Consider the following 24311-nt stretch of genomic DNA (forward strand, 5'->3'; position numbering starts at 1 on the left):
GCAGAAGCCATTGTTTCTTCGTTGAGCCCTCCCACTCCCTCTGTGCAGACATAGGCAGATGTCACATCTGAGTCTCCATCAAACTGGCTGTCTCCTTTCATCTGTCCTGCCCTAGTGATTCCCTGAGACCATTCCTCACCCACATTTTGGGTGCACCCAAGCCACTTACAGTGGCTTTTCTGTATAAACAGCCTGCCTTGGCTCATGCTGCAGACTTTCTTAAAATCTCTCAAAGGTTCACAAAACCCAAACAAGCAGCATCTGGCTTCGGCATGTCCCATACCTCTGGCTGAGCAGCCACAAGCACGGCACTAATGACAGCCAGCCTTGGTTTGCGGCTTAGCCTCTCAAGGCACCTCCCAGCACTGTGAATACTGTTGCAATGAACTTAAGGTACATATGTCTTTACAAATAAATGTTTTTAATATTTTCAGGTAGATACCTTGGTCTTAGAGATTTTATAAATTTTATAAATTTGACCTCAAAGGCAAGGTAAGTAAAAGCAAAAATAAATGAATGAGACTATATCAAACTAGTAAATCTTCTGCATCGCAGAAGAAATCATCAACAAAACAAAAAGTCAACCAACAAAATTGGAGAAGACATTTGCAAACCTCTGATAAGAGGTTAATATCCAAAATATATAAATAACTCATACAATTAAAATAATCCAATTAAAAAATGGGCAGATGTCCTGAACAGACATTTCTTTCAAGAACACGTATAAATGGCCAACAGAAAAAAATGAAAAGATACTCAGCCTCACTAGCTACTAGGAAATGCAAATCAAAACCATAAGGAGATACCACCTCACACCTGTTAAAATGGCTATTATTAGCAAGACAAGTAATAACAAGTGATGGAGAGGTCGTGGAGAAAAAGGAACCCTCATACACTGCTGGTGGGAATGTAAACTGGTACAGCCACTATGGAAGTTCCTCAAAAAATTAAGAATTAGAGTTACCATATCACCCAGCAATTCATTTTCTGGATTTTGTTTTCAAAATGGAATTCTGAATATGTCATTTCCCTTTCAAAATCTTTTCATGACTACCTACTACTTTTTGGAGAAAATTTTAAATGCTTAGCATAGCATAATGGGACCTTGGTTTCCTTCTCCATCCTTCATCTGGCCCTTTTACACTTGTCTCCCCCAATATTAAATTACCAGAAATTCCTGAATTCATTGTGTTGCCTAAGCCTTTGGGATTTCTGAACAAGCTATTCCCTTTGCTTTAAAGCCTCTTCTAGTCCTTATCCCATGTGCATTATTAACATATACTTACTATTCAAAATTCAGGATTGCCCCTACCTTCTCAGAGAAATAATTACTCACCTCCAAGTTTAGATTGCATTCCTCTCTTCTTTGCCTAGATAAGAATCTATGATTAACTATCACAATATTTAGTGTCCATCAGTCAACTGAGGGTTCCTTGAAGGTAGAGTTAACTATTTCAACTCTACCAAAACTTAAGAGTATCTAACGCTAGTGCAATTTTTTACTGAATAAAAGTACAGAAGAAAAAACTACATGTAGTAAAGCCCTCATGATTTAGAGTTAAGCAAATTAAACTAGTACTGCTATTGTGATTTGTTTGAGTTTATTTAGAACTAGCTTTATCCATTGTGAGAATTCAAATCTTTTGACGCCATTGCTCAATTATCTTTCTGTCAAACCCTGGCCAAATCCCAGGTAGTTCTGTGTGCTGTTGTTTATGAAAGGGCAGTACAGGTTGTTTTTGAGATTCCACATGCCGGGATTCACTATCATCATGCATGTCAATGATGGTTTGCCAGGCATCTCTTCATAATTCACTTTACTTTGACTCCAGAGAGTTGGAGGGTTATACTAGTAATGCTACAATTCATATATTAAGAAGAGCAAACAACAGAAAGCAACTCTAACCAAGTAAGCATGGTGTATATTCTAGATTCAAACTTTTTTTTTCAATTCACTGCAGCATGTAGTTAAATAATTTTAGAAACCAGAACCTTGATTATATTCTCTTCTCTACTAACTAATTAATTCAGTAAAAAACAAATGAACAATTGGCATTCCCATGATACTAGAAGGACTATCAAACACGGTGTACTCATGAAAGCAAAACACTAGTTGGTTAAAATGTTATATTTCAAACAGATGGAATATCATCATAGGAACATATTTGAGTTGTGGTTTACAAAAGCATCATATTTTAGCTAATTTGACCCTGAGACCACAATGCAATATTGGAAAGAGAAATAATATAAGCCATTCCAAATAAAAGAGTTTAAAAAATCTTGATAAAGTTCATTAAGAGCTTAGAATTGCCCAGTTATTAAAGTTTTTTACATATACTGTTTTACTTACTTTTCATAACAGCCCTATAACAGATATTATTATTAACCCTCCTTTATAGATGAGGCAATTTAGAAACAAAACAAAATTTTACTAACTCTCCCAAAGTCACAAACATGTAACAGAGTCAAGATTCAAATCCAGAAAATGTCTTAATCATATAGTATTTGTTTCCTTAACTATTTCACCAGAATGACAATTGGGTGTCATCTTACAATCTAAACATCCATCTCTGAATTACTGGTTTCAAAAAAAAAATTGATATACAATTATTTATATCAGTGGCAAGTCAGTCACCAATCTTCACTGAATACCTACTACACTTAGTATCATGTTGGATAATGTAAATTATCAATATGGATACAAAAGAAACAGAAGCCAGAGTATCTGATGTCTGGTAGCTTTGAGTCTAGTTTTACATCTAGTAGAAGACAATACTAACCAATATAATTCAATGATAGTTAAAATACCTGGATTAGAAGTCTGAAAAGCTCTCAATTGAATGGTTCAAGTCCCAGCATAACACACTGGAAGTAGGTTAGCATGACTTCAAGTACCCTTTGGTGATTTCAAAGGTGACTTAAATGTCCCTGAGTCAATTCACATCAGCAACTGCTTCATTGCTCTCACTTGCTTCAAGTTTTGTTCTCAGCTCCTGAGCCTACGATTGTCTTTTTTTTTTAATTGAATATGTTTGACATAGAACTGTGCAAATTTAAGTTGCACAATGTATTACTTTGATACATTTATATACAGTTGTCCCTCGATATCCATGAGAGATTGGTTCCAGGAACCCCCATGGATACTAAAATCCTCAGATGCCCCAATTTCTTATAGAAAATGGCATAATATTTGCATATAACCTTTGCATGACCTCCGATATACTTTGAATCATCTCTAGGTTATTAATAATACCTAATACAATGTAAATTCTATGTAAATAGTTGTTACACTGTGTTGTTTAGGGAAAGATGACAAGGAAAAAATAATCTGTACATGCTCAGTACAGACACAACCATAGTAAGCCTAAGTATATAGTACAGGTCAGCAACAATTTAATATTTAAAAAAAATAATTTTATATATATATATATATTTTTTTTCCATCCATGGTTGGTTGAATCTACAAATGCAGATAGATAGGGCCAACTTTACTGTAATAGGATTGCCTTTGTAGCTATATTTATCACATTATATAATTATATACAATACTGTTGTCTACATTCATTATACTGTGCATTAGACCTCTATGGCTTACTTACTACTTGCAAGTTTGAACCCTTAACATCACTTCTATCCACTCCCCCCCTTTCCTGGTGACCACCATTATACTATTTGTTTTTTACAAGTGTGACTTTTCTTTTTCTAAGATTCCACATACAAGTGATATCATTTCTCTGCTTACCTCACTTAGCATAACCAGCCAGCTACCACCCCATGATGGGTCTAAAGAGTAGAACTTTTCCCTCCCGCAGCATTTTGTGTGTAAGAATTTTAGTAAAGAGAAGAAACAGCAGAGTATAATTTCAACATCGAAGTGAGAACAAACTTCAAATTTGACATCTGTCATTAAATTGCCCAAAATAGAGCCATGCTCTGTTGTAGACAATTTCTCTCTGGCGTACACCTTCTCTGGGCCCTGGCTTTGTGCTTTGTCACAGCAATTTCTTCCTTTTTCTTCACATTTCACTTACTTTTCTCATTTGAAGACGCCTCACCTCCCAGTTCATAAATAAAATAATTGTCTTTTATGTTTCTCTTTGTTTTTCTAAGAATGTTAAAAACTATTTCTTGGGAAAATTTCAAATATTATCATAAAGTATAACAAAAATTAATTTGGGGTTTTCATGAATGTCACCACATTTTTAATTTTAGCTCTCTTGAGGGGAGAGTAGAGGGAGTGATTTGATAGATACTAAAACTTTATTAAACAAAGCATTTATTTTTAATTCCATAATTTGATTTGTGTGAAGTTACAGTAGTGGCGAGGCAGAGAAGAGATGGCTGCAAGTTCTGGGAGAGAAGTGAGGGATAAGGAGAAAGAGTTGGGTACAGAAAGAGGCAGTGGGGGAAAAAGGGAAAGATGAAAAGTATAAAGTAAAATACGTAAGCACAGGAGCCATGCACGTGATATAGAGACATAGAGGAGAAAACAGAGAGAGGAAACAAAAGGAAATGAGAAAGAAGAAAAGTAGAGATCTAGAGTCAAATTTTGATATTTTGACCAAGTGGGTTTTCATACTGTTTCATCCTTAATCATAGGCTTTTGAAATGTTATTAATTGATATATGGATAATAATAGCTCTTTCAACCTGCTTTTATTTATCTAGGCTGAGATTTCACCCTAAAGCATTGGTACTCAAACATTTTGGTCTTAGGATCATTTTACACACTTGAAAACAAAGAGCTTGAAATTATATGGGTTATTTGCATTGATATATACCATGTTATAAATCAAAACTGAAGTTTTACAAAACTGAACTAATTTATAAAAAGTTATAAAAAAGGTTAATTGATTTTAAAATATATACTATAATACGCAACATTTTAAAGAAAACCTGTGTTTTCCAAAACAACAAAAAAACTGAGAGGAATTACTTTGTTTTACACATTTTAAAACATCCACAGATCTCTAGCTTGAAAGACATTCGGGGTCTCCTATCTGCTTCTGTGTTCAATATGCTGCAGTAAGCCATTTTGGTTGAGTATATGAAAAAAAAAATCCAGTTTCATAGAGATATAAATTTGAAAGAGAGAGAACCTCATGAACCCTGTGAAAGGCTCTCTCACACCCCTGGGGGTTATTTCACCACATTTTGGGAGCCAGTGCTCTAGACAGAATAAGTATGATTCAATTCTGTAAATGTTGACAGACGAAGCACCTTTGCTGTCTGCCAGCACCATGCTTCCGGTCTGCAGGTAGCCAAGGCCCTGACCTATGAGGTGTTTGGAGGCCAGCAGAAGAGGCACAGCTGTAGGCAGACCTCACCTCAAGGTTGTGTTGGGGAGGAAGCATGTTGGTCATGAAGGTTCAAGTGCTGAATCCAGACAGTGGGTTTGTTCATGTCACCATAACAAACCCAATAGAAAGAACCAAGCAGTGGTACACTGAAATTGAATAATGTACTTGCAATCTGCCCTAAACTATGCATCTCCTTCAAATTTTCTCTTGTGTCAGATAATTATGTAGACCTAATCCTGAGCACCACCTCTTTTTCCATTTGAACAGATGTCATACTAGGTCTGACTTATTCTATATTTTTGTAATTGTGAAATTGATTATTCAAACAAAAATACAAGACTTTTACATTTATCTGTCACCTTTCATCTTCCTGGGTTTGTTCCATCATTTCAGCCTGTCAGGATTGCTCTCAATCTTGTTTGTGATATCGAGTCTATTACCCTTTGCCTTTAGATTTATGTCATTTCATACATGCCGTGAAAAGAAGCATCTATTTAATAGATTAATATATTATATAAACCCAAATAATGCCCTAAAAAGTATAGTATTATAAAGGTTATCATAATTATTAGTATCATTAATGTAAACAGATATGATCTGGAGAAAGCCATGGAAAAAGTATACATTTTATTCAATCTATGGGCCATCCATCACCCCTTTTCAGAGCTTTTCCCCTTGGCTGAAGCATCCATTTATCCTAAAGGACTATAAAAGCTGATAGAAGCTAATGATGTTTTAAGAAGAACGTTTAGGAACCCAGAATCATTTAAGGCACAAGGCATTAAATGAGAAATTTCAGGCAGGAAAATGAGATTTGGTGGAGCACGAGAAAACTGTTCATAGACTCCAGTGCCTGTTTGGTAAGATAGGTAGCTGACTAGTGTAGGAAAGGGAAAATTGCTTCCTCTCTCCATCTTAGGCTCTCAGGCTGAGGCCCTGTAAGTTGCACTGACAAAGGACAGGATAACAAGAGGCAACATACACATTTATTTCAGATTTACATGACACTGGCACCTTCAAAAGGAAAAGAAGACCTGAAGAAGTGGTGAAGCCTGAGCATTTTTATAGTAGGTTTGATGAAGAACGGAAAGTCATGGAAAATGTTAGAGGGCAAAAGAGTAGGAGATAAAGGTAGTAAGCTGGCAGGTAGGGTACTTAGTAAGGCCTGATCACATTCCTCTTAGCCTCCCTCTCGCTTTGGAGATAGAAATGCTCCTCTTTTCCTCAGGATATAGGGAGGGCAGCGCTCACATGAGGGTCTTATGACCCACTTCAGGGTGGACAGAAGAGGTCAGAAAGTCCTTCCTTCACTTACGTTTTTCAAATTTCTTCAGCTGAAAATATTCAGTATGCTAAGGTGCCATATTTTGGGTGTAGCTGTCCTGAACGCCATCACTACTGGCCTATGAGGTAGTCTACAAAGAGTATTACAAAATTCTTCAAAATATGATAACAATTAATCAAATGAAGGAAAATGCTTAGCAAATGTGCAAACAATTCACAGATGCTTTATGCTTTGGAAATCTTCTGAGCCTATGAAAGAAAAACCTTCAGCACCAAGACATATGTTGTCTATTAATTACTAATATGATAAATGCCAAGGAGTGCTTTCACTGAAGGGTCAGGGTGTCCAAGTAAATTTTTATGACAAATAGTAAAAATATAAATTCAGATATATAGACAAAATATTAATGTCTATGACGACTCCCATGACAAATTATATATATTCTAAAATCTGAGCACTTTGGGACCCGTTGTGGTTACCATCACCTATTCATGAATGAGACTCCAATAGTTGTCTTCATTAATTATTACATTTTAAGAGTGATGCTATAGAGGAAGATTATATACCTATGTTAGTACGTGTATGCAGTACCTCAACAGTATTTCATTTATCCCAGGAGATGGGGTCTATCCTAAATTATAAAATACTTGAGAAATGGTTGGTGAAAATGTCTATTTTCTTCTTTGTTTCACTGAGTACAAAATAAACTGTCAGCATAGAGCAAATAAGTAATGACTGGTAATACTGAGTTTTAATATCCATCATTTCTTTCTGTGTCCCATCCATCATCCTTGAAAATCACTCAGTGAAGAGGAATAGAATTTTTAATGTCCTGGTAAGCACCATTTCTTTCTGTTAGCAGAGGGTTTATGGGGAAAGGAAGAGAAAGAGTGATGAAGGGGCACATCCTGGGAACAGAAAACCCACAGCAAAATGGAGAACTGCAAGGGTTGTGTCTCCCATCCAACTCCCTAGTTTGGTGCCATTCCCCCAACCAAACAGTGGCATCTCCAATCTACCTCTGAACCCCCAAATCTCAACCACTTGCTTTTCAACTATCCTCATTCTACGAGTATATCTACACATGATGCTACTGTTCTTAGGAAATAATAATTGTGGAGAATCCAATTCTTGGAGGCGTAGGATTGGCATTTGCCTGGGTTACTAAGCTTCATGCATCCTGATGTAAATATGTTGAATTATGCTTTTGAGTTAGAAGGCACCAAACCACCATTGCTGAGTTATTCTTTCTAAATTTCAACTTTACAGAAATTTAGAATCTGGAGTATCTATAGAGAAAACAGAGGAGAACCCCATTCACGTTAGAAGTGCATTAATTAGAAAGAAAAAAAGAAAGGTGGCATTAGAATGGAAATTAAGATTCCTCTAACCTATTTTCTGATTTAGCATTCTTTTCAGTCTATTCCAAAGTTCAACTTCTTCAGTACTGAAAGCTGCAAAGAGAATTAAGGAGCAGTCTTTGGAAGCTTTTGCCAAATTCCACGAAGATTCTATTCTACCACTATTCTTAGTACCTCCCTATTACCTTGAGTTTAAAAGGATTCTATCATTCCTGTTTGGAGGTACTCCAGGTTGGTTTGCATCTCATCTCACTTAAGGCTCTCAGCAGGGTAAGGTACCATCCTTGGGAAGTATCTCATGCTACGGCTTCTCATGAGGCTGTTTCTTTTTTATTTTTTCAATTACAGTTGACATTCAATATTATATTAGTTTTAGGTGTACAGTATACTGGTTGGACATTTACATAACTTACAAAGTGATCACCCCAATAAGTCCAGTACCCACCTGGCATGATGCATATTTGTTATTGACTATATTTCCTATGCTGTATTTTATAGCCCCATGACTATTTTGTAATTGCCAACCTGAATCCCTTCACCTTTTCATGGGGCTGTTTCTGACCCTTGACACAATGCATCTTAGCAAATGTTTATAAATGTGAGTGATGGTAGAAAAATAAAAGAACTATCAACCATTTTCACCTGATTTTACCTGTAAGGCAAGAGATAATTTTAGATTTATCCATTTATAGTCATTCAAAAAATAAATATTTCTCACATATCCATGCTACACAATTCAGCAACTATCCATGGTCTACTCATGAGAGAGTACAAGTTTTCAGTTAAGAGAGGAATTACTAAGAAGCAATTAGCACAATGGCAATTGTCTGGCTTTGGAGTCCTGTGACCCCATCCATTTGTTTCCTTAATAGATCTATAATCCTGATCAAGTTAATTCGTGGATTTAAAAAACATTTTTGTTAAATTGTTCCTTAAAGAAATTTTGAAAGATTAGGCACCCAGCTTGCATATGTTAAAGTTAATATCTAAAACTTTCATCCTAAATTTAAATTCTTTTAAAGGATATAATTCCCAGCTTATTTTAAATAATGATGTGTTACATAAAAATGTTATATTTCTTATAAATAATTCATTGGGACATAAAAGACAGTACTCCAACACTATTATCCTTTTAAAAACTATATGAACACGTTCTTTAATAGTGGAAAGTGTGTCATTGTTCCTATTCTTCCTGGAAATTGTATATTCATTAATTTTTTTCCACAGAAGTTCATCCTAATGTAACATTTCTTTATATTTTAATAATGATCCCATAGTAATTTTGCTGTTTTCATAGCAGTTGTCACCATCTAACATGCTATTAGTGTGAATGCAAGTATGTGTCCATTTTTGTTTTTTGTTTCCCTCTCTGATTTCCACCATCTTCTAGAACATGAGCCCCTAGAGGGCAGAGGTCCATTTTGTTCACTGATGTGTCTCAAGCACCAAAATCAGGGTCTGCCACATAATGAATATTTTTGAATACATGAATGAATGGATGAATTAATTAATGAGTGTCAGAAAAGGGGCATAAGGAGTCCTAGTTAAGCGGAATGAGGTTCAGTTGAAATTCAGTGGTAAGAGAACACTTCTCAAAGAAGGTCACATGTGAATAATATTCTGGAAGAAGCAAGCCACACAGTTTTCTGGGGGAATAGCATGCCAGCAGAGGTAACAGCACCGGTAAAGTCTCTTTCTTAGGAAGTGTCATGGCTGGAAAGTTTTGAAAAATTCCTTGAAAGCCAGTGTGGGTAGAAAAAAAAAGACTAAATAGAAGATAGAATTAGAATAGAGAATAGAATTAGAACCAAATCTTTAATGGATGAAGAACTAGTGATGATGATGGTGTGGACAATGAGATGAAGAAAGAGGTATTGCAGAATGCTTAATCTGGATGCAGCTTTAAGTTGTTTTTCCTTCCTCCTCTTATTTTGCAAACAAGAAAACTGATACAGAAAGTTAAAGTAATTTTATCAAGGTATCACAACAAACCAAGAGAGGAATGGGACTAAATCTTAGTGACCAGGCTCTCATCTCATCTGTCCTATTCCACTGACAGCCCTTCAAGTCCCAAAGGGAAAGTGATGATTTGCCAAATCCTCTCTCTGTGTAATTAGATTATATCATTCTCCACAGTGTTTTAGTTTAGTACTTTCATAAATATCAAATTCCTTTTTGGGGGGGGCAGTAGGGAGAGTAATAATGAAGTAATGTGATTTTATGCAGTATTTTAATATTTTAAAATTTTTGTAGAAAAGGGCTCTTTTCTTTGTATAATTTTCCTTTTTCATAACTGACAGTCTCTGCCTCTGGGCAAACACCACTGACATTCCAAGGAGGGCAATATATAGTATTGTCAGAATTTTCATATAGGTAAATTTGATGGTTTAATACTGAATTATGCAAAACAAGAAGCAGCTGGCTTAAATTAAACTTTAAAATGAAATAGTAAATTATCAGAATATCTGAATAATAAAATGGAAATTTAAATTAAAAATATGCATAAAGAAGAAGAGTCCAGTCAAAATGGGTTTGCTTTTAAAAAATGATTGTATTTAATCTCTCGCCACTACTTTTGTATGAACATTGAAGATGCAATTGCCCATTATTTATTGTATGCATTTAATGAATATTTTATAAGGTCTGGGCAAGCACTGCATTTACATAACATATGTTAATGGTATGGCCACCAATAATGGAAAAAATGACTTTGATATAAAATCTATCAGGTACTTCCTGATGTTAGCTGCAACTTAATGTTAAGTAAATGTCCATTTCTGTAGGAGGAAAAAAAAAGTATTTTTGTTTGCTTACAAGGGTCATCCACTAACTCTAATACTTTTAGAAATCATCTCTAATTAGTTTTGTTAAGAAATTGTAGATGACTCAACTATTCTGATCTTTAAATGTCTTCTCTACTTGTAGGCACTCTGCGCTTTCTTTTTATCCCTAAAGTCAGTGAAAGACAAATAGACATGAGGAGAAGCATATATGCACAGAGTGTGGCAAACCTCCTATTGCTATTTCTTATCCAAGATTTGACCTGAAAAAAAAAACCCAAAACACTTCACCCATAATTTCAGACATATTTCTAGCTATAATTAATTTTTAAATCTATAAAAATGATACAATGATTTCCATCATACAGAATGATGTAACCTAACACATTTAAACAAGTGTAATCTCTTGTAATAACTTTTGTGATGCTCAGGAAAAACATAAAAGCTGCTTTATTTAAAATTTTAGATGTATCCCTCATAGAAATTAGTAAGGAAAAGAATAACATTAAGATCTAATTTAGTTTTCCAGAGAATGATTTTGGGGCAGGGGTGGGGGGGTGGTGGTGGTGGAAAGAGAATGATGTTTTACTTTCCTTCATTTTTCATTTTCATGTTTCCTCTGACTGTCCTTTTCTCCCACATGCTAGAAACTACTATGTGTTCACCAAGACCCATTTCTTTTTCTTACTGACATACACATCAGCCTCATAGCTATTAAGTGGAGCCAAGTGAGCATGACAAAAGAATGTGAATATAGTAATATACAATATTTAGAGGACTTATTTTTAAAAACCCCTCATGCAATCCCCCATGAATTCTCTCTTCACTTTTCTGCCACTTTGTTGTAAAGAATGAAGTGGGAAAGGCAACAAAATATGTATAAGATCTACATGAGGAAAACTATTAAATTCTGAAGAATGAATTCAAAGAAGAATTGAATAAGTAGAGATATATTCCCTGTTCATGAATAAGAATACTCCATATTGTCAAGATGTCAGTTCTTTGGAAATTAATATATATCCAATGCAATCATAATCTAAATCCCAGCAAGTTACCATACAGGTATAAAAAACTAATTGTAAAGTTTATATAGAAATGCAAATGACCCAGAATTGTCAACACATATTGAAGAAGAACCAAGTTAGAGGGCTGATGCTACCTGACTTTAAGACTAACTGTAAAGCTACATTAATCAAGGCAGTGCAGTATTGGTGAAAGAACAGACAAATAGATCAACAAAATAGATAGCCCAGGAATTGAATGATTTTATATATATATATATATATATATATATATATATATATATATATATATATACACACACACATACACACACACACACATATTCAACTGATCTTTGACTAATGACTAAAGACAATACAAAAGAACAAAGATAGTGTCTCTAACAAATGATGCTGGAACAACTGAACATCCACATGCAAAAAAATGATAATAATAATCTTGGCACAGACTTTTACAAGTGACAAAAATTAACGAAAAATGAACCATAGGCCTAAATGTAAAATTTAAACCTTAAAAACTCTTACAAGTTAATATATAAGAAAACCTAGAGGACTTCGGGTATGGTGATTTTATTTATTTATTTATTTATTTATTTATTTATTTATTTATTTATTTGATAAAATGCCAAGGGCATAATTCATGAACAAAAATAATAAGCTGGACTTTATTAAAATTAAAAACTTCTGCTCTCCCAAATACAATATAAAGTGAATTAGAAGACAAGCCATAAACTAGGAGAAACTATTTATAAAAGACACATCTATAATAAAAGACTGTTATCCAAAATATAAAAAGAACTCATAAAACTCAACAATAAGAAAACAAACATGATTAAAAGTGGGCCAGCAACCTTAACAGATACCTCACCAAAGAAAATATACAGATGGCAAATAAGCATCTAAAATGAAGCTCTACACCATATGTCACCAGAGACATACAAATTAAAGCAAGCCACCACTATATACCTATTGTAATTGCCCAAATTCAGAATGCTGACAACACCAGATGATGACAAGGATGTGGAGCTAAAATTCAAATGACTGACCTTTCATTCATTGCTGGTGGAAATTCAAAGTGGTACAGCCACTTTCAAAGACACTTTAGTGGTTTCTTACAAAATTAAACATACTTGATATAGTCATATCCAGCAATCACATTCCTTGGCATTTACTCAAAGGAATTGATAGATAATTTATGCCCATACAAAAAGTTTCACATGGATGTTTATAGCAGTTTTGTTCATAATTGCCAAGACTCAGAAGTACTCAAGATGTCCTTCAGTAGTTGGATATATAATTAAACTGTAATGCATCCAAACAATGGAATATTGTTCAGAGCTAAAAGGAAATGAGCTATCAAACTACGAGGAGACATGGAGAAACCTATGAGCAGGTAAGTGTGAGTGAATTTAACTTACCCATTTAGAAAAAAAAAATCAAATTGGCTATTAAACAAAATACAACATTATGTAATATACAATAGACTTATCTAAAATAAAATTACCTAAAATGCTAAAAGCATAAGATACACCAAGCGTATGAAAACAAAAATAAAGCAGCAATTACAATGTTGACATCAGACAAAAATAATTAAATGAGATGACGACAATTTTAATAATAAAAGCCACAAACCAGAATGAACATATTACTGTTAAAAGTACTCAAGCACACGGTGGAAATTTCATGAACTTAATTGTCTGACCTTTGTATGTACCAAATAAAAGCCATTTTCTATAACTGCTGAATTTATATATCATTCTCAATACAAGACTGAGCAGTGGCCAAAAAATGTATTAAGGATAAAAAATTAAAATAAAACCTTTAAAGTAAACCTTACTGATGCATATATCAAATAGCACCTTCTTATCAATATACTTTATTTTACCAAACACAGTAATTATAAGTTAAGACACTAAAAATATCAGTAAGTTAAATGAACTGGAGATATTTGAAATAATAGTGTCTGATCACAAGGCAATAAAACGGAAATTAAAAATAAAATAAGAAAAAGTCTCTTCCAGCTGGAAATTGAAAAGGGCTTTCTATTTACTAACTTAGAAGTGAAAGGAAAAATACAAATACAAATAAATTTCTGAAAAATATCAGAATATATGGGGGATATATAAAGGAGAATCAGAGGACAATTCAAATCTTTAAAAAATTACCAACAAAAATTTTTAAAAACGAAAATCAATAAACTGAGTTAACACAAAAGTAAACCAAAAGAAAACCAACTGGGAAAATATTAAAGGCAAAAGCATCAAGGTAAAGAGAAGAAGACCAATGGGTATCATTAACCATAATAATAGTAGTAATCATAATGAAGTAAAAATAAAATCCTTTGAAAAATATAAAAAAATAAACAAATGACTAGCTAACTTACACAAATAGAAAATGAAGACAGCAAATTAAAAATATAAGGAAGATTCTGGCAAAGATGTTAGAGTAGGCAAAGGCTGTGCTTCCCCCTTTCATGATCACATCAAAAGTACAATTAAACTACAGAGCATCCATCACTGAGAATAGCCTGAAGTCTAGCTGAACAGTTGTCCTATAACTAAGGACACACAGAAGAAGCCACCTCCAGACTGGTAGGAAGGGTAGAGATGCAGAACAGGCTGGTCTCACACCTGCATGTGGCAGTTAAAAATCAGCAGGAATAGCCCAGCTGTGGAGGTCCCCACTGAGGAGCAGGGGGCTTCAGCCCTATACCACACTCCCCAGCCCAGGGTTCCAGTGGTGGGAAGAGAAGTCCCCACAACATCTGGCTGTGAAAACCAGCAGAGATTGATCTGAGAGGGTGCGACTGTATCCCAGACATTCTTCTTAAAGGACCCGTGCATGAACTTACTTGCTGATGAACCACACTCTCTGAATTCCAGAGCTGGGACAGCAGCTTGAAAGGCACTAGAGACATATAGGAAAGGACTGAACTGTCTGGCCTCAAGGTGAGAGCTGGCGGGGCAGCTTTCTCCCAGGCAGAGTTGCTGGCAGAATCCATTGTTCCTTTGTTGAGCCTCCCACCTCCCAGAGTGCAGAAATAGGAGGCTTCTATGCCTGACTCTCAATAAATCTGGCTAATACCTTTCTCCCTATCCTGGTGATTTCCTGAGACCTGGTCCCACCTAACTTCTGGGCACACCCAAGCTGCTTCTAGTGGCTTTTCATTTTTTTTTTAATTGGGGAATTGGGGGGATGGGAACAGCGCTGGGGAATTGGGGAAGGGGAACAGGCAAGTTGCTGTCCTTTTGTTCTTCAGTCTAGTTGTGGAGGACATTGCTTCACTGGCCCAAGTTGGCACCATCATTGGGCTCTTCCCGGGCGAGGCAGATCAGTCGCTGGCTTCTGGACGGCCGCTCACTGCGGCTGCTGGCCGCTCACGCTGGCTGCTGGCTACACACGGTAGCTTATGGCAACCCACTGCAGCAGGGGCTGCAGCCTACACCGTTGAAGGCGACTCACGGCAGCCCAGCTCCAGGTTGAGCTGTTGTTCAGCATCTTAGCTGTAGAGGGCAGTGTCACTGGCCCTCATATGTGGGATCCGAACCGGGGCCCTCTGGCATCCCAAGCCAGCTCTTAACCATTGCGCCACTCGGCCGGCCCTCTAGTGGCTTTTCCATACAAATTGTCTATCTTGGCTCATGCTGTGGACTTTCCTAAAATCTCTCAAAGTTTTACAAACCCCAAACAGGCAGTGCCTGGCCTCAACACACCATGTACCTCTTGCTAAGCAGCTCCAAGCTCAGAACTAGCAGCAGCTGACCTCGATTCATAGCTTGGCCTCTCCCAGGCACCTGCAAGCCCAGCACAGGTGGTGGCCATCTGAGGATTGTTTTATGGCTTATTCCAGGTGATGACTTTACAGGCAAAGCTATCATGTAAAATTGAAGAAAAGATAAAGAGCTTCCCAGATGTTAAAAAACTAAAGGAATTCATCACCACCAAACCAGTATAACAAGGAGTGTTAAATGGACTTCTTGGAGGAGGAGGACGGGGAGGGGGAGGATGTGGGGAATGGGGAGAAGGAAAGATTTTTAAAAGTATGAGTAATAAAATGGCAATAACTACATACCAATTAATAATTACTTTCAATATAAATGGATCACATGCTCCAATCAAAAGACATAGGAGACATGAATGGATAAGAAAAAAAAAACCCATACATATGCTGCTTAAGAGATTCACTTAAGATTGAAAGACAAGGCCACCCAAGTGGCTCAGTTGGTTAAGAGCTCACTCAAGAGTGCGAGCTCTGAGCAACAGTGGTTGGATTCCCAGCCCGATCTGAGCTGCCACTGAACTGCTGCTGAGCTGCCAACAGGTGGCAGGATGGCTCAGCTAAAAAACAAACAAACAAGCAAACAAAAAACCACAATGATTGAAAGACACACACACAGACTAAAAATAAAGGGATGGAAAAATATATCTCATGAAAATGAAAAAAAAAATTAAAAAAAGGTGGGGTTGGCAATACTTATACCAGACAAAATTGACTTTAAAACAAAGACTATAACACGAGACAAAGAAGGATCCAGTATTCCCACTTCTTGATATTTATCTGAAGAAACCCAAAACACTACTTCAAAAGGACACAGGCATCCATATGTCCATTACAGTATTACTTACAATAGCCAAGATATGGAGGCAACCTGAGTGTCCATCAATGGATAAATGGATAAAGAAGTGGTACATACATACAATAGAATATTACTTAGCCATAAAAAAGAATAAAAGAATGAAATCTTGCCATCTGTAGCAACATGCATAGACCTAGAAGGTATTGTCCTAAGTGGAGTATGTCAGACAGAGAAAGACAAATACTATATGATTTCAGTTATATATGGACACTAAAGAATGAAAAATGAGCAAATAAAACATAAACAGGCTCATAAATACAGAGAACATTTTGATGGTTGCCAGATGAGAGGGCATTTGGGGAATGGGTAAAAAAGGTGAAGGGGTTAAGAAATGCAAACTGGTAGTTACAAGAGTAGTCATGGGGATGTAAAATATGGTGTAAGGATTATAGTCAACAATATTGTGGGCCAGCTGAGTGGCTCAGTTGATTAAGAGTTGGCTTAAGAGCACAAACTCTGAGCAACAGGGCCGCCGATTCGATTCCCACATGGGCCAGTGATGCTGCGCCTGAGCTGAGCTTTCGCTGAGCTGCCAACAGGTGCCAAGATGGCTCAGCTGGTGTAACAACAAGATTGCCTGTTCAATGGTGGGCTATGCCCACCTGCACCTAAAACTGAACTCGGCACCTTGAGCTGAGCTGCCGCTTGGATGGCTCAGTGGATAGGGCGTGTGCTCTTAACAACAAGGCTGCTGATTTGACTCCCTCATGGGATGGTGACTATGCCCACCCACAACTAAGATTGAACACAGTTGCCGACGGAAAGCCAGATGGCGACTGGTGCCCTCCACAATAAAGACTGAAGAACAACAACTTGGCTGGTCCCCTTCCCCAATTCCCCAACACTGTTCCCCTCCCCCAATTCCCCAATAAAATCTTAAAAAAACAAAACAAAACAATATTGTAACAACTATATATGGTGTTAAATTGGTACTAGATTTATTGGGTTGATGACTTCATAAGTTACATAAATGTCTTATCACTATGTTGTACACCTGAAACTAATATAATATTTTATGTTAATGGTAATTAAAAATATATTTTTTAAAATATAAGGAGGAAATAACTAGATACAATGGAGATTTAGAACATCATGAGATAAGCTTGCATGCCTCTTTGAAAATAAGATAGAAAACCAAGATGGATATGTTCTTTGTATAATACAGTTTCCTAAAATTGTCCTCAGTTGAGTCAGAAAATTTAAACAGACAAATGTATACAGAATAAAGTTTTGAGAAACTACCTCTATTAAAAAGGCAGCAGATCCAGGTGGTTTCACAGGCAGTTCTACCAAACCTTTAAAGATCCCATAGATCCAATGCTATATAATTTGAAAATATCCTAAATAATTTTATAATGGAAGCACAGAATTGATACCTAATCCTGATAAAGATAACACACACACACACACACACACACACAAAATGCAGACACATATTACTTATCGATAATAATTTGAAAATCCTAAATAAATTATTAGCAGACTCTAATACCTCATTAAAAAATAAGATGTTATCACCAAGTAGATTTCAATCCTAGAATGTGAGGTTGGTTCAGTATGAGAATGTCTATTAACATGTCACATATTAATGGTACTCTGGAGAAAAATCACATGATTATCTCCAGTATACCAAGAAAGGCTTTGGAAAATACAATCCTATTCCTTATTGAAGGTTTCAAAAAGCAGAAATGTATGACTACTTTCGTAATATGCAAAATATGTAAAGATATCACAATACTAATGCCAGTATCTTACTGTGAAAAATAGAAGTTATCTCCACTAAGGTCAAGAAAAAACTCCAAGGTGATTGCTACCTGCACTATTTAATATTGTACTGAAATAATTAACCAATGAATATACATAAGATAAATTATGAAAATAAAAATTGGAAACTATTTCTATTTTTAGATTATATGATAGACACTCCTAGGTACCATGATAAAATAACTTGAATAATAAGATACTTTAGCAAGATAGAAGACTTTAAGATTGACATATGAAAATCAGCAACCTTTATAAAATAAATGATAATTACCCTAATGGTTCACTTTGACACAGAAGTTCAGTGGTCAAAAAACAGTATTTGCCAGATTCATACACACAATTCTGTTTTAACAAAGAGCTCTAAGATACTTCATGAGATCCAACCAATTCTTGTGCTTGCCTGTCATTCCATTCATTCCTCAGCATTCATATTTTTGGCTAATATCCATGGACTCCTGCTAAGTTCAGTTTTACAGCCTCAGAGAAAAGAACTGCTAAATGTACATTGGCAATGATTTTGACTATGCGTGACTCTGTGGATACAGTAAATCAATCCTTGTAGCATTCAGGGGTTCAGTACTTTGTAGAATGTTTTGTAAGTATTTCAAATACCTACATACAAAAAGGCTCTTCCATTATTGAAAGACTGCAACTTCTGGTAAGCCCTGAAAAATGTTATGAATCTGCTCATTTAGCAGATTTTCTCAAATGTATAGTAAAGCTATTCTAGCCTCAAAATAAGATTGCTTCTGTTTGAAATTTTCCAAGATGATTCTTATTATCTTTTACAAAACAGCAAACGCACAGCCAGGGTAACTTCTAGAATAATTTTTGTAAAAATTTTTTCTAATACTACCTTGCATTGCTATTCTATGTCTTTCCTGAATATATTGAGTATAGATTGGTCATATTTGTTAGGGGGGTTTTGTCAACTTGATCCATTGAGCCGGTTCACTTTCAAATGTTAGAAACTTTGTATGCTGCTCATCAAAGGAATTTTTTTTTTCTTTTTAAAAACATATACATAGTGATATACGAATATCTAAACTGACTATTAGGGATTCCTGAGAGGCAGATTTAATGTTGTTCTCAGATGCTCTTCTATCACATTGTTCATGGATGTCCTCTTTTTAAACAAAAGGTTCATTCAAAAGTCTCATTTCTGACATATGTGGGTATTTGCTAAGACAAGTGCTATTCCTTGGGACCTATTGATCCCTACTTACCTCTGAATATTGTGTACATATATGTGTGTGAATGTACATTTTGGGAAGGAGACATAGACCTTCACTTTCAGTAGATTCTTAAAAACCAATGTATTGATATTACAAAGTCAATACAGTTGAAATCTCTGAAAAGAGAGCAGTAACTGTGATTGATTTTCTTACGAAATGGCTCTTTGGCAAACAAAAATAGGAGTAAAAAATTTTGATGACATAAACCTATATGTTGTAAAATGAATAAGACTTAGTCCCCAGTGCTATTGATAGGCATTTAGTAGATTGTTCATGTCCAACATTGAACTTGATAAGGATAATATTTAGGAGAGGTTTTGCAAAAATTGTTTGTTTTACATATTATCTTCGCAAAGGGAAATGGCTCTTAGATGTCCTATCAGGCATTCACAATGTAAAACACAAAAGAAACTTTTACAAATCAATCTTTCTAAAATAATCTTTGAAGTTCTGGAACAAAGCTCAGCTGGCTCTCAGTTCAAATCAGATTTGAGAATTGAAGGGCTTTTTCAATTATGCTATAAGCAGCAGGTTTCCATTAAAGCCCAGACTTCATCATCTAAATACCTGCTGCTGTTCTTATAAATAAGTGTAATGGGTAAATCATTGACTGATTCATTTATTTCTAATACTGGCTTTTGTGATTCTGAAGTCTAAAAGCAAATATGTAAGTTCTTAAAACGTTAATATATTTTCCCTAAAATTTGTTCCAAACTTCTTCAGCCTTCAAACCATTTTTCCAAGTTTATAGTAATTAACTTAGCCAATAAATACACACAATGTTTTGTGACGCTTCTTGGTAGCTACCATAACTATGATGTACTGATGCTTGGCAGATGAAGAGTTTAAATGTGTTGATTGAATGATGTGACCTCTGTGTAGATGTATTGATCATTATTAGCATTTTGAAAGAGAACCAGATCAGGACAATAATTAACGCAGTGAACATGGATTTTATTTAGGCACTATTGCAACAGGGGAAAGAGACTTTAGTTTAGAACTGGTCTCAATTCCAAATCCAGCAGGGACAAGTGGGAATTTATAGCTAAAGAGTGGGGTAGGGGTCAGGGGATGGGAAGTTGCTACAGGATTAGGGAGGATTCTGGTTAAACAGATTTAAGAGGGAACTTCCTGAATGTTAGCTAAGGTAATCAGAGGTCACCTGGGACCTCAGTGGAGACTGAGGAATCTTATCATATTTTATGGGTGAGCAGATATCTATTGTGAAGATTTCATTCTACACTGACCTAGCAGGATTCTTGCTAAACCTGGGCAAAGCAGAGATGAACACATACGCTAAGTGTTGAAACCTAGTTTTATAGGAGGGCTCAGAGGAGGCTGATTAAAGTTTAGTCAAGGAGAGTCTTCGTTAGTATGATATAAAAATGAAGAAGAAGGTAAAGTCTGTTCCCAAGCATAAAGGCATGCTCATGGATAGAAAGTACTTCAGGAAGTCTGAGAACACAGAGTAGCTGTTTGAGTAGTGGTATAAGTTGAGACTGAAAAGCTATGATGAGCATATGAAAGCCCATAAGACAAGTTAACAACTATGGTCATTATCCTAATAGTTACTGACATATAAATGACATCCTTGTTTTTTAAATGATGATTCTCTTACCATTCTGAAAGTGCTAATGGAAGCGAAAGAACATACCTACAGAGAAATCAGTTTTGAGTCTATTGCAAAAGAGATTTTCAAGAGAAATATGACTCTGAACTAGAATAATATCAGAAAGAATTGAGATACATCTGAAAGATATTTAGGAGGTAAAAATAAAAATTCATGGTGCTGGATGGAGGATATGAGAGGGTAAGTGTCCAAAGGCATCTTTAAGGTGTTAACCTAAATAATTGACTATCATAAGATGGATGGTGAGGCTCTTAGTCACCATCAATTAGTAAATAGATGCATATCTGTTTGCTTAGAGGCGGTTAAAGTGGGAATGTCTTCCTTTTACTTTCAAATGTGCTGAGTCTGAGCTATCTTTGAAATTGAGTTGATTAACTAGCCAAGCCCATTTGTTCATTATGAGGCCGGGCGTCTGACCTCTATGAGACTTAACCAACCGGGCACAAAGAGATAGAGGAGGCAGCTATTTTAAAACTTGAGAAAAACATTTTCTAAATTCTCCTTGATGTCCACTTAATAAACATGTTGCTTTCAGTTTGTTTATCTGAAACATTATAGCTCCTAAAGCTATCTGTAAGGCATCTTGATTTGCATTTCAGAAACTTGCCCTAAACTATCAAAGTAAGTAATAATTTCATTTGGAGACTTCCTTTGTCAATGCAAAGACAGGAGGTATAAAAGTATTAAAGTGTAAATAGAAATTCTGTTTCACTGAGTCGGATTCCACACCTTTGCATTTCTCAGCAGGGTTAGACTAGTGTCTTGTACACGTTTGTTGAATTTAACTGTCTTCCCTGCTCTGAACATTTGCTGAAGCATATACACACTGTTAGAGGGAACCAGAGCCAAACAGTAAAGTGTTAAAAACAGATTTTGGCGGGAGCTACTGCAATGGGGAAAAAGATAACTCATTGTACCATTGGACCTAGTTCCAAATGGAACAAAGAAAAGTGGGGATTTATAGTCAAGAAGTGGAGATAAGCATTGGTGGATGGGAAATTATTAAAAGGAAACATCAACGTTAAGGGGGATCTTACTAAATAGGCTTAAAATAATTCTTGTTGAAGATAGACCACAGTGATCAGATATCTAGAGTTACACCAGTAAATTTAATTAATGCTTTAAAAAAGAGAGGGGATGAGATTGGGTGTGTTTGGGGTGGTATATATTGTGATGGAAAGAGAACTGACTCTGGGTGGTGAACACACAATGTGATATATAGATGATGTATTACAGAATTGTACACCTGAAATCTGTGTAACTTTGCTAACAATTTTCACACCAATGAACTTTAATTTAAAGACAAATAAATAAATAAATAAATAAATAAATAAATAAATAAATAGGGAGGAGGTGGGGATGGGGAAGAAGGTAATGGAATTATAAAGTACAAATTAGTAGCCACAATATTGCCACAGGGATATGAAAGACAATTTGGGGAATATAATCAATTATGTTGTAAAGATTTTGTAGGGTGTCAGATGGGCATTAGTCTTATTAGGGAGACCACTTTATGGACTGTGTAGATGCCTGGCCACTGCTCTATACACCTGAAGCTGAATAATATTGAATGTCCACTATAATGATATATATATATATATATATATATATATATATATATATATATATATATATATATATAATTATATAGATGTAGAGTACAGCATAGCGAATAGAGTCAATGGAATTGTAACAGCTAAATATGATATCAGAGGGGTAGTAGATTGGGGGAAGGGGTTATCACTTTGTGAGGGGTGTAAATGTCTAATTATTGCATTGTTTTATACACCTGAAACTAATAAAAAAAGAGTGGGGAATGAGGGATTTGATCTGATATTGAGGGGGATCAGGTATCAAGGGTGGGAGAGTCTCACTAAACTGACAGCAGGATTCCTGCTACAAGTGGGGTATACAGGCTTAGCAAGGATGGGGACAAGGTCAAGGTCTAATTGAGGAGAGGACTCAGAGGATCCTTACTCAAGTTTGGTCAAGGAGAGTGCTTGTCTCAAACCACACACACACACACACACACACACACACACACACACACACACACACACACACAGAGAAAGAGAGAGTGAGAGAGAGAAGGAAGAGAATGATTATACATACAAATCTTTTCTTTTCTGAGTTTGTTTCTTTACTTCAGAATTCCCTTGTCTCCTAATAATGAAAGTTTACATGAGGAAACTTTGCAAAAGAAATACTGCAAATGTATCACAAAAGTATAGATTTAGAGGAATGTAGAGAATTTACAGGAGATACCAAAAAGAGTAATGCAACTTAATAAAAGGTTCTAAAAAACACGTATTAGGCAAAATAAAATGGACTTCAATAACTTTAAATGTGAAAAGCTAACTAAGTATAAAAACTCATATAAGCATATACCTTTCCCACTACTAGAAACCTCAGAGATTGTCTTTTTATTTTAAAAATTAAGAGGTCAATTCCCAGAGAATGGATAGGACTTTTAGTAAAAAGATCTTCCCAATGAATATCAATTGTTTAACTAGAGGAAGACAAAAAAAGGATCCTACAGATATTATAGTTTGCATTTTCATTATGTCAGTAGCCTTCTCATTTTCGCTCCAACACAATTTTTATTGAAATAGACTTAAAATTTAGACATATTTGTTCCAAAGAAGTATCTGGCATTATTTTTCACTCTAGATACATTTTTTTCCTCTAGAACTTTTTCTTATTATCATCATTTTGTGGTACATACTGTGTAATTAAATTAGTCACCCACAGAAATAAGTCACTTACGAGAACCTATTAAAAGACTGATGAAGTACATCGGTGAATAACTTATTGATGAATCAGTGATTTTTTTTTTATTAAAGTGAATTTATTTTTTTTTTTCAGCAATGACAATGCAGTTTATTAGTCATCAGTTCCCTGATTATCATGACCCCACTATTGGTGAGTAAAAACCTCTTTTCTTCCTGAGCCCAAATGAAGACACTCTAAATAAGAGGTTTACAAATAATGTTGATGTCTTTGAAGAATAAGAAATATATTTTACACTATGACTCAGTAAACACACACATAAATATATAATATGGAAGCTACTACAATAAAAGCTTCAAGAAACAATATATGTCCTTACTTATTGCCGTGCACTCTCATATTTGCCATTCTATTTTATTTCTTACTGATAAATGATGGTTGGAATACATTAAGTTGATATCAGGGTCCATTAATGGATATCCACTGCTTCTGAAAAACTGCTCTGGATAATACAACTAATGTGATTGTAGTATTTATTTGGTCATTTGCTCACTTTATCAGTGTTTGT

General features: G+C 35.5%; 1 protein-coding gene across 3 annotated transcripts in view; it reads left to right on the forward strand.

Moving 5' to 3' along the window:
* RIT2 (Ras like without CAAX 2) overlaps nt 1–24311 on the forward strand; it is a 330412-nt gene that overhangs the window by 50560 nt on the left and 255541 nt on the right. For 2 of the 3 annotated variants that reach the window (XM_019652894.1, XM_019652896.1), the window contains exon 2: nt 23879–23935. The exons of the other annotated variant lie outside the window; for it this stretch is intronic. In XM_019652894.1, the coding sequence (XP_019508439.1) occupies nt 23879–23935 (57 nt within the window). The remainder of the gene's footprint in view (nt 1–23878; nt 23936–24311) is intronic. 3 annotated transcript variants of the gene reach the window in all.

This window comes from Hipposideros armiger, unplaced genomic scaffold (genome assembly GCF_001890085.2).
Source record: "Hipposideros armiger isolate ML-2016 unplaced genomic scaffold, ASM189008v1 scaffold_189, whole genome shotgun sequence".
Taxonomy (NCBI): domain Eukaryota; kingdom Metazoa; phylum Chordata; class Mammalia; order Chiroptera; family Hipposideridae; genus Hipposideros; species Hipposideros armiger.